Source organism: Zootoca vivipara, chromosome 9 (genome assembly GCF_963506605.1).
Source record: "Zootoca vivipara chromosome 9, rZooViv1.1, whole genome shotgun sequence".
Taxonomy (NCBI): Eukaryota; Metazoa; Chordata; class Lepidosauria; order Squamata; family Lacertidae; genus Zootoca; species Zootoca vivipara.
This window is the reverse complement of record NC_083284.1, coordinates 13,266,210-13,278,617: the sequence shown is the minus strand read 5'-3', so window position 1 is coordinate 13,278,617 and position 12,408 is coordinate 13,266,210. Positions and strand designations below refer to the sequence as shown.

The following is a 12,408-nucleotide window of genomic DNA, read 5'->3' as shown; positions in this document are numbered from 1 at the left end:
TTGTAATGTCACAAACAGCAAAAATAATCCTCATAATCTGATGAGGATGTGTTTGTGTGTTTTAAAAATAGGTTTTTTAAAAACAGTATTCAGTTTTATCTCTTCCCTTAAGTGTGCAAGGTTGCTTTGGGCTTCCCAAGTGTTATGTTTACCGTACATCAGTAGTAAGGCATTTCACATGTCTCTGCAGGTACATCTGCTCAGCAGTTAGATGCAAGCTTCAGTACCAGTGCTTCCCTGGAAATATTTGAACTTGACCTGACTGACCCATCGCTGGATATGAAGTCCTGTGCCACTTTCTCATCCACTCATAGGTATGTGCAGACTTCAAAAACTGTCTATCTGCTTATGTAAATGAAAAGCTCAGGATGTAAGAATTAGCAATCAAAGGGGCATAGCTTTCAAGATCTGGAGGTTTTCTCTCCTGATAGTTTATGCCATGATAAACCAGCTCTCGCCAAACTGGTGCCCTCTAAATGTTTTGGACTGCAGTTCCCATCAGTCTTGCTTATCCAAGTTTGTTAGTGGCTTACATCCAGCCTCAAGGCCCTATGCCCACTGGCTTCATTGTCATGCCACTGTGCATTTGGGCATAACTCAGCAATGGCTGACCCTCCATGCTGCAGCAGAGAGAGAAAGCCCTACACAGAGCTGGGCCTTACTGTCCTTGCTGTGTCTCCTGTACTTGCTGTTCCCTGGAAGTGAGAGGGAGAGAGAAGATGTTAGCAAAAGCAACATGCTTAGGCATATTAACAGTTAGGTTAGGAGTAGCTTGACTGTACTGCTCTGGCTGGCTCCACCCTCCCTCTCAGCTCCCTGGCCCCCTAAGCAACAGGGATCATAATTTTTGGATTCAAACCCCCTTTGGTTGTAGTGCTGCAAGACCTGGAAGGCCAATTTCCTTCTCCCTGGGCTGTAGATCATATGTTCCTATGATGTGCCAAGGCTCTTGGCCCCACAGAAAAGCCCTGAATTCCTTCCTTGCTGCTATTGCATTTCCTTCACCTAGAACTACAATTGTCCTGAGTGTACATTCAGCTAATGGGAATAATTCTACCTGACCCCTTGAGTGGCACTTGTGCTGAACTAATAATGGCTGCTTCTCAGGTGGTGTCCATAGATGCAAAAGACCATGCTCCTCCTCCTGAGGAGTCAAAAAACTTTGTGTTGATTTTGAACAGAGTCCATGAATCTTTCATGGCCAATTTAATGTCAAACAGCAAAAACACTGCTTCTCTCAGCTGCTTGTTTTGTGGTTGGAGGTTTGGTTACTTAAGACCGTTGTATTGAATTACTTTGTCTTTGGCCTGATCCAGCAGGCTTCTTCTCACGTTCTTACATCGTTTTGCAGGTATCACAAACTGATCTGGGGTCCTGACAGAATGGCATCTGATGGGGATCTTTCAGGGGTACTCATTGCTGGCGGCGAAAACGGAAACATCATCTTGTATGACCCAGCTAAAATATTGGCAGGTGAAGATGAAGTTGTGATTGCGCAGAAAGACAAGCACACAGGGCCTGTTAGAGCTCTGGATGTCAACCTCTTCCAGGTTAGATCTTTCTTTCTGCACATTAATCATAGTGCCTAATATAGCAGCACTTGAGATGATATTCAGTCCTTATTGCTGCATGCACCTGAGTTTGTGTTCTCTGTTTTATAGACAAACCTAGTTGCCTCTGGTGCAAATGAGTCTGAGATCTACATATGGGACTTGAACAATTTTGCAACGCCTATGACTCCAGGAGCCAAGACTCAGGTACAAGACACATATTTTGCCCAGCTCTTAAAACCATTTGATTGGTTGGCGAGAGAATGAGGCGATTGTCATCTTACAGACTGTTTATGATTCGGGGTGGGGAGCCTGTGGTCCCCCAGGCATACTCAACTCAAACTCCCATCAACACCTGCTAGTAGGGCCAATGGTCAGGTGATGGAGGTTGGGTGTCCAGTTACACTTGGAGATTTACAGGTTCTCCTCCCCTACTTATGATACTTTTGGTGGAAGGGAGCATCTTAGAATCCTTTAAAGCTTTTTGAGAAACCTGTAATTGTGTGATGATACATCCTTCTGAAAAGTGCTTGGACATTGTAGAGATGAACTGATTAACCGTGAAACTTAGGGTAGCTGGCTGCTTTATTGAGTAAATGATAGGCTAAAATTATTACTGATTGATGTGTGTGTAAACTAGAGTTGAGCCTCAGGTACAACTCATTTAAAGTGAGAACTAAGGATAATAGGTTTTATTATCTAAACTAATGTTTCCCAGCCTTGGATCTCCAGCTGTTTTGGGGCTACAGTTACCATCATCCCTGACCACTGGTCTTGCCAGCTAGGGATGATGGGAGTTGTAGTCCAAAAACAGCTGGAGACCCAAGGTTGGGGAACAGTTTTATTGTCATTGTCAATAGAGGCCTGCCAAGTTTCTGAAGAGCTTAACAATAAGAAAGGTCTACCAGACATTGCATATTTTAGTGACGTAGAATGAGAAACTGATTATGGGTTCTGTTTCCAACAGCCTCCTGAAGACATAAGCTGCATTGCTTGGAACAGACAAGTCCAGCATATCTTGGCTTCTGCAAGCCCTAGTGGCCGTGCTACAGTGTGGGATCTCAGGAAGAATGAACCTATCATCAAAGTCAGCGACCACAGTAACCGGGTAACTATTCAGCCAGTTTGTTGTTGACACGCCAGTCAAGTATTTATTAAGGCTGGTTGAAAATTCCCTTCTGAGGTGTGGGCATCTGCCTTCCTTCCCCATATTTGTAGAGGAAGTGTAGGGAGCCTTGGGGCCAGAGGCTACATGTGCCCCCAAGCCTCTCTACCTGGCCCTTGGGGGTTTCTCCAAGCCACAGCTACTGTCCCGCCCCAGGCCCTGCTTCTTCTGAGTTTTTTTTTTTGCTTTGATTGAATTTGTCCTGGAACTCCTACAGTGCCTCTTGCTTGTCTGAATGGAGGATAGAGTGTATCAAAACTAGCTTAGTGCCCTGTTAAATTTCAGATTCCTTGCCCCCACCCACTTCTGCCTCTGGACCCTCCCACCACTGGCATGTCTTTCCCCCTTCCGCCTTCCTAGGTTGCTCAGAAAATAATGAGCTGCAAAAAGATTCCTCACACCTGACATAGAGTAACAACATGTAAATGCTTTTATCGTTGTATGTTCCCCTTGGGAGGAGTAACCCTGAAGGTCAGCACAAAAAGATTGAAAACGATAAAAGTTAATGAAGCGCTCTACTTGTTGTGTGCAGTGCACAATATTTCTGCTCCCCCACCTTTTGAACAGGGAAAAATACTGTAAATTGGGCCTGTTCACATGTGGCAGGGGGTGTGAATTGTCTGAGTTTTGTTACATGCATGGAGAGGGGGTTTGCATGCCTGTTCTCTCCATCTTTGGCCTGTTCAGGTTGTTAGCTGGCCCATTCATAAATACAGTATGGATTAGTCGAAGGTCCTGCTTGCAGGTCTCCAAAGGGATCTGGTTGGCCCCAGTGAGAACAGGATGCTGACTAGATGGGCCATTGGCTGTACTTGCAAAATCAGGGTAAGGGAAGTAGGACCCACTGTAGGGCTGTGCAAAGGAGGTCTTGGATAGAAGGCAGCGGTCTGGTTTCTTTTAGGCCTGCTTGTTGTTGCTATTCACTGGTGTACAATTTCAGATGCACTGCTCAGGGCTGGCCTGGCATCCTGATGTCGCTACACAAATGGTTCTGGCTTCGGAAGACGACAGGCTGCCTGTCATCCAGGTGTGGGACCTCCGATTTGCATCTTCTCCGCTTCGTGTTCTAGAAAGCCATGCAAGGTATATGCATATTTTTGGTTTCTTGCAGATCTGACTGGCTAGCTGGTTGGCTAACAACATCCTCCTTTACTGCTAGCAGCAGTTCGCTATGTGGATTAATACTACAGACATTTCTGAGTTTGTTTTTAACTTTTACAAAGGCTTCATTGGTTGCCTCTTTTTCCACAGGGGCATTTTGACAATAGCTTGGAGTATGGCGGATCCCGAACTGTTGCTGAGCTGTGGAAAGGATGCTAAAATTCTTTGCTCCAACCCAAACACAGGAGAGGTACTGATTGAACACTTACTTGCAAGCTTTTGAAATGGAAATACACTTCTTGTTTGGGTATTGCAAAAAGAGCACACTAACTTTGCACTCGGAGCAGCAGAACGAGGCAGGATTAGCTTTTGTCTCCAAACTAACTTTCTGGATATGGCTGGGTGATCCTTCTTAAGCCATTTAGGTGTCCGCCATTGTTATTGTAATATGTTTGGTTTTGGATACAGGTGTTGTATGAGCTTCCGACAAGTTCCCAATGGTGCTTTGACGTCCAGTGGTGCCCCAGGAACCCCGCTCTTCTCTCTGCTGCTTCTTTCGATGGGAGGATCAGCGTTTACTCGATCATGGGGGGAAGCACTGACAGCTTGCGACAGAAGCAAGCAGACAAGGTATTTAAAACAAACACTGCATATCAAAGTTACAGGTAGGTAGCCGTGTTGGTCTGAGTCGAAAAACAAAATAAAAAAATTCCTTCAGTAGCACCTTAAAGACCAACTAAGTTTTTATTTTGGTATGAGCTTTCGTGTGCATGCACACTTCATCATATTGATGGAAAACAGATGGTTGCAGTGCATAATGAAATAGTTTTTTTAAATTGCTTTGACTGTTACTGTTGGAGTGTCTACACAGGCAAAGACTGTTATCCTGAGAGGAGGAGTCCCATTTGTAGGGTTAGAGAGAGAGAGAGAAAAAAAATTGTTTGGTGGCACCTTGGAGCTAACTTTTTAGAAGGTTTTTCTTATAAATAGGTGGGGTGGTGTTTCACTGTTTTGATACGATGCTGTGCATCCTGCTTGCCAAAGAGAACAATCATGTTCTTTTTTGTATAGACAGTTGAGATATTGACTCTGCAGCTTAGATGGGCTTCTAATCCACCCCTTGAATATACAGTCATACCTTGGGTTACGGGCACTTCAGGTTGTGCATTTTCGGGTTGCGCACCGCGCCGAACCTGGAAGTCCCAGAACGGGTTACTTCCAGGTTTTGGTGCTCGCGCATGCGCAGAAGCACTAAATTGCGCAGAAGCGCCGAATTGCGACCCACGCATGCGCAGATGCGGCGCTGCGGGTTGCAAATGTGCCTCCCGCATGGATCACGTTCGCAGCCCGAGCGTCCACTGTACAAACAAATTAAACTCCAAAAAGCAAACCCAAGAATTGATAACTGGTTGGGTAAACAGGAGTGGTGATAATGCGCGTGAGTTTTAGACCCATCTGTCTTTCTCTTTCTCCTTTTTGAAAGCTCTCGTCCTCCTTTGGTAATCTCGATCCATTTGGAACAGGGCAGACACTTCCTCCCTTGCAGCTCCCACAGCAGACCACTCCACAGAGCAGAATCCTGCCCTTGAAGAAGCCACCCAAGTGGATTCGCCGACCTGTCGGTGCATCTTTTTCAGTAAGTGGAATCTTAATTGCACCCTAATGGGGTGGGCTGTTTAACCCTTCTGCTTGTTCAGGTTCTGTTACTTTTTGTGGGGTTCCTCCTTCTATAACATTATATGGGTGCAATGCTTCAGCTGTACTCTATCTGTAAGTTGGCTTGGGTCATTTTCAAGAAAAGCATCTGGCAGAGTGATTTGTTTGCATTGGCTGAATGCATAGAGAGTTTCTTGGATTGGGTGGCAGTGCCCCCCCGCTAGCCAGCTGCCACTCCAGCCAGCACAGAGCTCCCCCTTCCACCTGCCAAATGCACAGGCAGGCAGGCACAGGTGCTCCTGGCAGGTTCCTAGGGGCAGCTGCCAGCAAAGGGTCCTGAATCATGACTTTCTGGGGCAGGGCTGAGCCAGTCTGGAATCCAGTAGCTGTGCCAGGCTGGCACACCAGTCTGTCTGCTTCACGCTACAGATGCAGCGATGGTCTGAGCAGGTTGAGGTAGAGGGTTGGATTGCTCCCTAAGAGGTTTAAGGAATAATAATGCTTCGCGGGGGCACGGATCTCGGGGCTGTAAGCTTCTACCCTACAGCTTTATTCTAGTGTTTCCGCTACAGTTGTATGATGTTCTGTTGGTTGTACAATCTTGCCCCTTAAAATATGAAGTGATACGTTTGTGTGCTGCTCATCTACTTTTGGATAACTCATAGACTGTTGTCACCAGGCAGCATCGTTCTTTCGCCGGACCCACAGCTTTGTGTTCTGGGATTTTCATTACTGTGAGGCTTTGTGGTTTACGTATTTATCTAGGAGCTGATCTTTGTCTTCTTTGTGGGATACAACAATGAAGCTTTCTTCTTTTCTGTTAGCCAGTTCCTGTTGCCCTCTCCAGCTTTATAATTCCAGTTAGAACAAGTGCTTTGTCTGTAGTTCAGTTCCAGGTGTCCTCTGCAAAGAGATCTTTGGTAGCCTTCCTGCGAAGGATCTTTGCTTAGGACCACAGACAGCTGCAGTCTGCCAACATATAGAGGGCTGGGCTATATAGATCATTGACCTGACTTGATACCTGGCAGGTATTGACATCCACGATCAGACGTGAGAAACCTGTATCACTTCAGAGGTGGTTGGACTCCAGCTCCCATCAGTCCCAGCCAGCACTGTCATGTTGACTGGGGCTGATGGGAGGTTGTAGACCACAGGTTGGGAAAGGCTGCTGTCTGCTGCCCTCCTTGTATGCACACTTTCTTGTAAATCCTTTGGGGAGAATCCAAGGAAGTTTTCCACTTGCACAATGGAAGTTCCCCTCCCTCTTGTCTCTCTGCACGCCCATTAAATAGGGAAAAGTATGCTCCAGGGCAGGGTTTCCCAAATGTGGGCCTCCAGCTGTTTTTGGACTACAACTCCCACCACCCCTAGCTAGCAGGGCCAGTGGCCGGGGATGATGGGAATTGTAGCCCAGAAGCAGCTGGAGACCCACGCTTGGGAAACCCTGCTCTAGAGGTTTGTGGGGGAAACCTATAACAGGTTTAAGGTGCAGATGGGAGAGGGAGGGGAAGTTCTGCTGCCCAAGTGGAAATCCTTTCACAATTGGGATGGTTTTGTTGGGTGCAACTTACTGTTTACATTGTGGAGCACACAGCTCAAGCAAAGTTGCAGGTCATTAAGCTGTTGTGGAGAAGTTGGCTGTTGCTGTCCATTTTTGTTATAGTAAAAGGTTACTAAAGCAGCTAGCAAGAATCTCTGTGCTCTGAGTTGCCTGTTGTATGAATGTGTTGTTCTGCTCCTTTGTGAAGTTCTAGGCCTTTTAAAATTGAGGATATGCGGTATATCACGTTCCCCTTGTGATGAAGTAATCACACAACCAGCACTCAGTATAATGTGTCGGTGGTGTTAAGCCATTTTCAAAATACTGCCGTGAAATTAGATCTTGATAGGGACAAACAATTATAGGTAGAGCGTCTGCTTTCATCTGTCTCTTGGTTCAGAAAAAGGTCACACCTTCTATAACTGATGAGGTGTTGTTAATGCTTTTATTATTAGTTTTACATCTATTAAGAGAATGGGGTAAATATATCGATTAACTAAGCCCCAAAATACTTTCTCATGGTGGAGAGTGTGTGTGTGTGTGTCTGTGTGTGTTAAGCTATGTACTCAAAATTGTGACCTTGCTCCAATGGACAGTCCCCTGCTTTCCGTCCCCTAGTTAAGAGACCAGGAGCCCCTTACAGGTGTGTGCACTTTTTCCCATGCAAACTCTGCCTGTTTCAGCAAAAACTAAAGGGTGGGGAACCTCAGGCCCAAGGCTTCTCTGCCTGCCCCTCCAAATTCTTCCCAGGACACACCTTTCACCAATCCTGCTTTCCATCCTCCTTGAGTGTTTTTGCCAACTAGAATGTGTCCTTGAATTTTGGTCATGCTTCTTGTCTGGATTGAGGATAAGGAGAGGTATATGTAGAAACCAAGTAGTAGTTTCTTGGTTTAGTATATGTAGAAACCAAGTAAAACTTATACCTGTTGCTCTGCCTACTTTTACCTTTGGCTCAGTCTACCACAGGGCATGTGGCCCCTGGATTCTTTCCCTTGAGCCAAAAGTGGCTCCCCGTCCCTGGCACAGCATCTTCACAAGTCTACACTAGTTTGCAACTCACCCACCCCTATCAAACATCTGCTTTAAAGCAAACCTCAGATCTTCAGAATGTTCTTTCTTTTGAGCATGCATATTAAAAATAAGCATGGATCTTGATGGTAATGGATTTGAAACTCTTGCCTAAACCGTATCTGCACTGCCCTTGAATTCCAGTTTGGGGGAAAGCTAGTTACCTTTGAGAACAGCAAGCCCCAGCAGCAAGGAGCAGAGCATCCTCAGCATCACTACCACGTCTATGTCAGCCAAGTTGTCACCGAGAAGGAATTCTTGAGCCGCTCCGATCAGCTGCAGGAGGCTGTGCAGGCGGAAGCATTTGTCAACTATTGCCAGAGGAAAATCGATGCTGCCAAGAATGACTTTGAGAAGAACGTGTGGTCTTTCTTAAAGGTAATCTTAGATTTTTTGACTGTGCATTAGCAGCTCCCAGTCACCTTGAAAACCAGGGCTTTGCTAGTAATGACCACAAACTTAACTTGGATGCCTTTAAAAGAGGACTAGACAAATTTGTGCACGATAAGGTTATCAGTGGCTGCAAGCCAAAATGGCTATGTTCCACCTCTACTATCGCAGGCAGTATGCCTCTTAATGCCAGTTTCTGGGGATCTCAAGTCAAGGGAGTGCTCTTGCGCTCAAGTCCTGCTTCTGGGTTTCTGGTTGGCCACTGTGAGAACAGGATGCTAGACTAGATGCTGGCCTTTGGCCTGATCCGGCAGGGCTGTTCTTCTGCCATGTTCTTGCTTGGCAACATGAGAGATGATGGGAGGTGTAGTCCACCCACATCTGGAAGGCACAGTGTTGACTTTTTAGCATGGACTGCCGTTAAAACACATGATTCTTTGTCGACCGCTCTGCTTAATGTTCCATTGCAGTCCTTCCTCCTCGCAGAGAAACAAAGGGCTTCGGGGTTTCCTTAGCATCTTGCTGCAAATTCATCAGGTTTGCTTTGCAACTGTTAATTGTACAGAATGGGAGGTGCAGGATGGTAGACATTGTGGGAAGGGGAATAAAAATGAAATCTCTGTTTTCTACAATGCTTCCTTTTTCCTAACATTTTTTTTCTAAAAAGGTGCATTTCGAAGAGGATTCACGTAGCAAATGCTTGGAACTCCTGGGCTTCAGGAAAGATGACCTACGGAAAAAGGTTAATGCTAATAATAATAATAATAATAATAATAATTGTACACCACCCCAGGCACATTTTTTTAAATGAAGCTGTTGTCATGGTCCGTCATCAATAATTCAGTGTATAGAACTGAATGGCTGGCACCTCATGGGCTTTTAATAGAATTTGTTTATTGTGTTGATATTTATGTGTTGTAAACAGCCTTGGGGGTTTTAATGTAGGTATTGTTTTTTTAAAAAAATAAATAGAAATGAACTAAAAGGTTTTCATTATACAGAGGTGGTTTGGTCTCGAATGTACCTTAATACCCTGCTCATTCATATCATTTGCTTTCTCTTGACAAGTAAAGCCCAGATTGACACACTAAATAGAAATAGCCTTTAAAAATATGTGTGCCAATCTTTTTAACAGCTTTTTTAAATACAAGATTGGCATGTGATAGAATAGGTCCTTCAATAAGCAGAGGAAAGTGTTGCAGAAAAAAAGAGCTGGCAGTTGGGAACATTGAAGGTTTCAGGGGTTCCCTCCCAAGATAATCTATAATTATTTTTCCTTCCCTTCAGGTTTCTTTAGCTCTCCATAAAGAGAGTCTTCATGGTAGAGAACCAGATGAGGTAAGGAAACAAATGCAAGGGTTTTATTATGCAAATGGGATGGAGTTTGGAACTTAGCTCACTTTTTCTGCAACATCATTTCTTTGGCAGCCTAGTATCTGCTCAAAAATGCATGAAAAAGCCAAGCTTGCCATCACGTTAACCTGAATTTTACAAGTTGCACTTTGGGCAGTAAAGGTTCACATTAATTGCAGAATAAAACTTCAGCCTTTTTAAAAAAAGACTGTGCAAAAGTTATTTGCTATTTTCATTACTCTAATTAACCCAGTTCACAGGAGATAAATCCACCTTGAGCCAAGTCTTTATGGTTTGCCTCCCTTCCTCCTTCTCCCCATTAATGATCTTTACAATTCTGATGTGGCCTCTGCGGCAGCATTTTATGTTTTTGTTGGGTGTCTTGACAGTGTAATAATACACCTTGCTAACCTTCCCCACTTTCTTTGGAAAGAGTTATTGCACGTAGTCCCCACAGAGCCAGTGCTTCCCCCCCCCCCTGAGTTCTTAATCTATAATGTTTAAAAGGTTGCTGGAAATCTTTGAAAAATGAAGGCCATAGATCTCTCCGATATCCTGGCTTGAGAGGAACAGGAACTGCAGTACTGCTGCAGTTTTGTGCTACTGAAGAAAGGGGGATAGCTAAGCTTTGTAAATTCAGGAACTACTTTCTCCAGCAGGGTTAGAAGCAGGCAGTAGATCAGAGTATAATCAAGGAAATCACTTTAGACTTGGGCAAGCCACGTAGTGCCTAATATAACCAGCTTTCCCAGCATTTGTAAACAGCCTCAAACCCTTGAAAATCTTTATCTAAATGTTTCATTGCTGCAGCACCTCCACATGACCCAAACATAGGCTGAATAGGGAGCTGTGTGTTCTTTCACTAAGAGCTTTGCTTACTAATGACTTCCTGGTGTTTCTTTTCCTTATGCCTTGAGTCCATTTGCTCCTCAATCTTAATCCCAGTCCTCTGTTTTCCTGCATTGCTTTCCTCCTCCTCTCTTTCCCTTCTCTAGTCCACTCTCTCCCCTTCCAGTTCAATGTTCTAATTTGCCTCCCTTTTAAAGCATCTGTAGCACCTCATTTCTGCAGCCGTACGTTATTTATTCATTTCTCTGTGTCTCTCTTGTGCCTAAAGGCACCCGGAGCAGCTCATTAGAAAGTTATTTTGAAAACTAAATGTAGCTAAAACGCAGCAAGATAAATAAGTGAAAGTGAGCCATAAAGGCTTGTAAAATCGTAATAGGAGGAAGCACTCACAAACCAATACAGGCGAAGAAAATCAGTTGCAGAAAGCCCGTGGAAATGAGATGGTCTTTACAGGCCATCAACACCAAGAGGGAGCAGCAGGGAAGTTTTGGACCTGCCAAGGGGCCACCACTGAGAAGGCCCTGCATTGCGTACCGCCGAACTTCAGATGGTAAGGGATGTGGAGCAGGGCCTCTGCTGACGATCTTAACAGTCAGGCGGAATAATGTTGGGTTAATGAAACACACGTCCAGCCTGCATCAAGAAATAAGAATCAGCATCTAGGGGATCGTAGGCAGACCCACATAGTTTTGTTCTGATCACAGTTTTCATGACATTGACACTTTCAACATTGAGGGAAAGTGTCAGCACAGTTGATGTTTGCTGTGATGGCAGGCTTCCTCAAGCAAGCCTGCAAATATTTCTCTCTCCAGATAGCAAGGGAGAGTATCTTGCCAGCTACTAATACAGTGGTGCCTCACTAGACGAATTTAATTCGTTCCACGGGTCTATTCTTATAACGAAAAATTTGTCTAGCGAATCCCATAGGAATGCATTGAATATTTTTTTTTTTAAAAAAAATTGCCCATAGGAACGCATTAATTGAATTTCAATGCATTCCTATGGGAAACCACGATTTGCTAGACGAATTTTTCGTAAAACGAATTTGTCTAGCGAGGCAACCTCCGCTAGAAAAATCCTTTCTTTAAGCGAAAATTTTGTCTTACGGGGCGTTTGTTAAGCGAGGCACCACTGTAGTCATGTACCGTAGTTTCTGCTGAACTTGCTGGTTCATAGCACAGGGTTTCCCATAAGGAAATAACATACATTCTGCCACTAAGCTACCCTCCTTATCTTGAACGCAGTTGTCCTTTGGGGATATAGAGTCGCAAAGTATTTTTTTTATCCCTGACTGTTGCTTCTGTGAGGTTGCCTTCCACTCATTCCTTTGTCTGTGTGTGTGTCTGAGAATCAGTGTTGTCTAGTGGTTAGAGTGCTGGAACAGGGTCTGGGAGACCAGGATTCAGCCACAAAGCTCACTATGTGACCTTGGGCCAGTCACGGCTTGCAGCCCAGCCTCCATGCAGGGCTGTTGTGAAAAGAAAATGGAGAAGGGAAGAACCTTTTGCACTGCTTAGAGGTCCTTAGAGAAAAGGTGGGGTATAAATTAAGGTTAATTTAAGGACAGTTCCCAGATTTATAAATCAGTGTCCTGACAAAATCCATCTATTTAGTAGGAAGTTGAAAAATGTCCCTGGATTCGTTGAAAAAGATATGGTAACCTTAGTATAAATGAAGAAATAAATGTAATACAGTTGTATATTTTGACAAACATTCACAGGGCGTGAGGTGAT

General features: G+C 44.6%; 1 protein-coding gene across 12 annotated transcripts in view; it reads left to right on the top strand.

Moving 5' to 3' along the window:
* Positions 1 to 12,408, top strand: part of SEC31A (SEC31 homolog A, COPII coat complex component) — a 56,118-nt gene that overhangs the window by 6,884 nt on the left and 36,826 nt on the right. For all 12 annotated transcript variants that reach the window (XM_060278397.1, XM_060278400.1, XM_060278407.1 and 9 more), the window contains exons 3-13: positions 191 to 314; positions 1,352 to 1,550; positions 1,662 to 1,757; positions 2,518 to 2,658; positions 3,656 to 3,798; positions 3,967 to 4,066; positions 4,285 to 4,446; positions 5,300 to 5,452; positions 8,228 to 8,461; positions 9,141 to 9,215; positions 9,761 to 9,811. In XM_060278397.1, the coding sequence (XP_060134380.1) occupies positions 191 to 314; positions 1,352 to 1,550; positions 1,662 to 1,757; positions 2,518 to 2,658; positions 3,656 to 3,798; positions 3,967 to 4,066; positions 4,285 to 4,446; positions 5,300 to 5,452; positions 8,228 to 8,461; positions 9,141 to 9,215; positions 9,761 to 9,811 (1,478 nt within the window). The remainder of the gene's footprint in view (positions 1 to 190; positions 315 to 1,351; positions 1,551 to 1,661; positions 1,758 to 2,517; positions 2,659 to 3,655; positions 3,799 to 3,966; positions 4,067 to 4,284; positions 4,447 to 5,299; positions 5,453 to 8,227; positions 8,462 to 9,140; positions 9,216 to 9,760; positions 9,812 to 12,408) is intronic.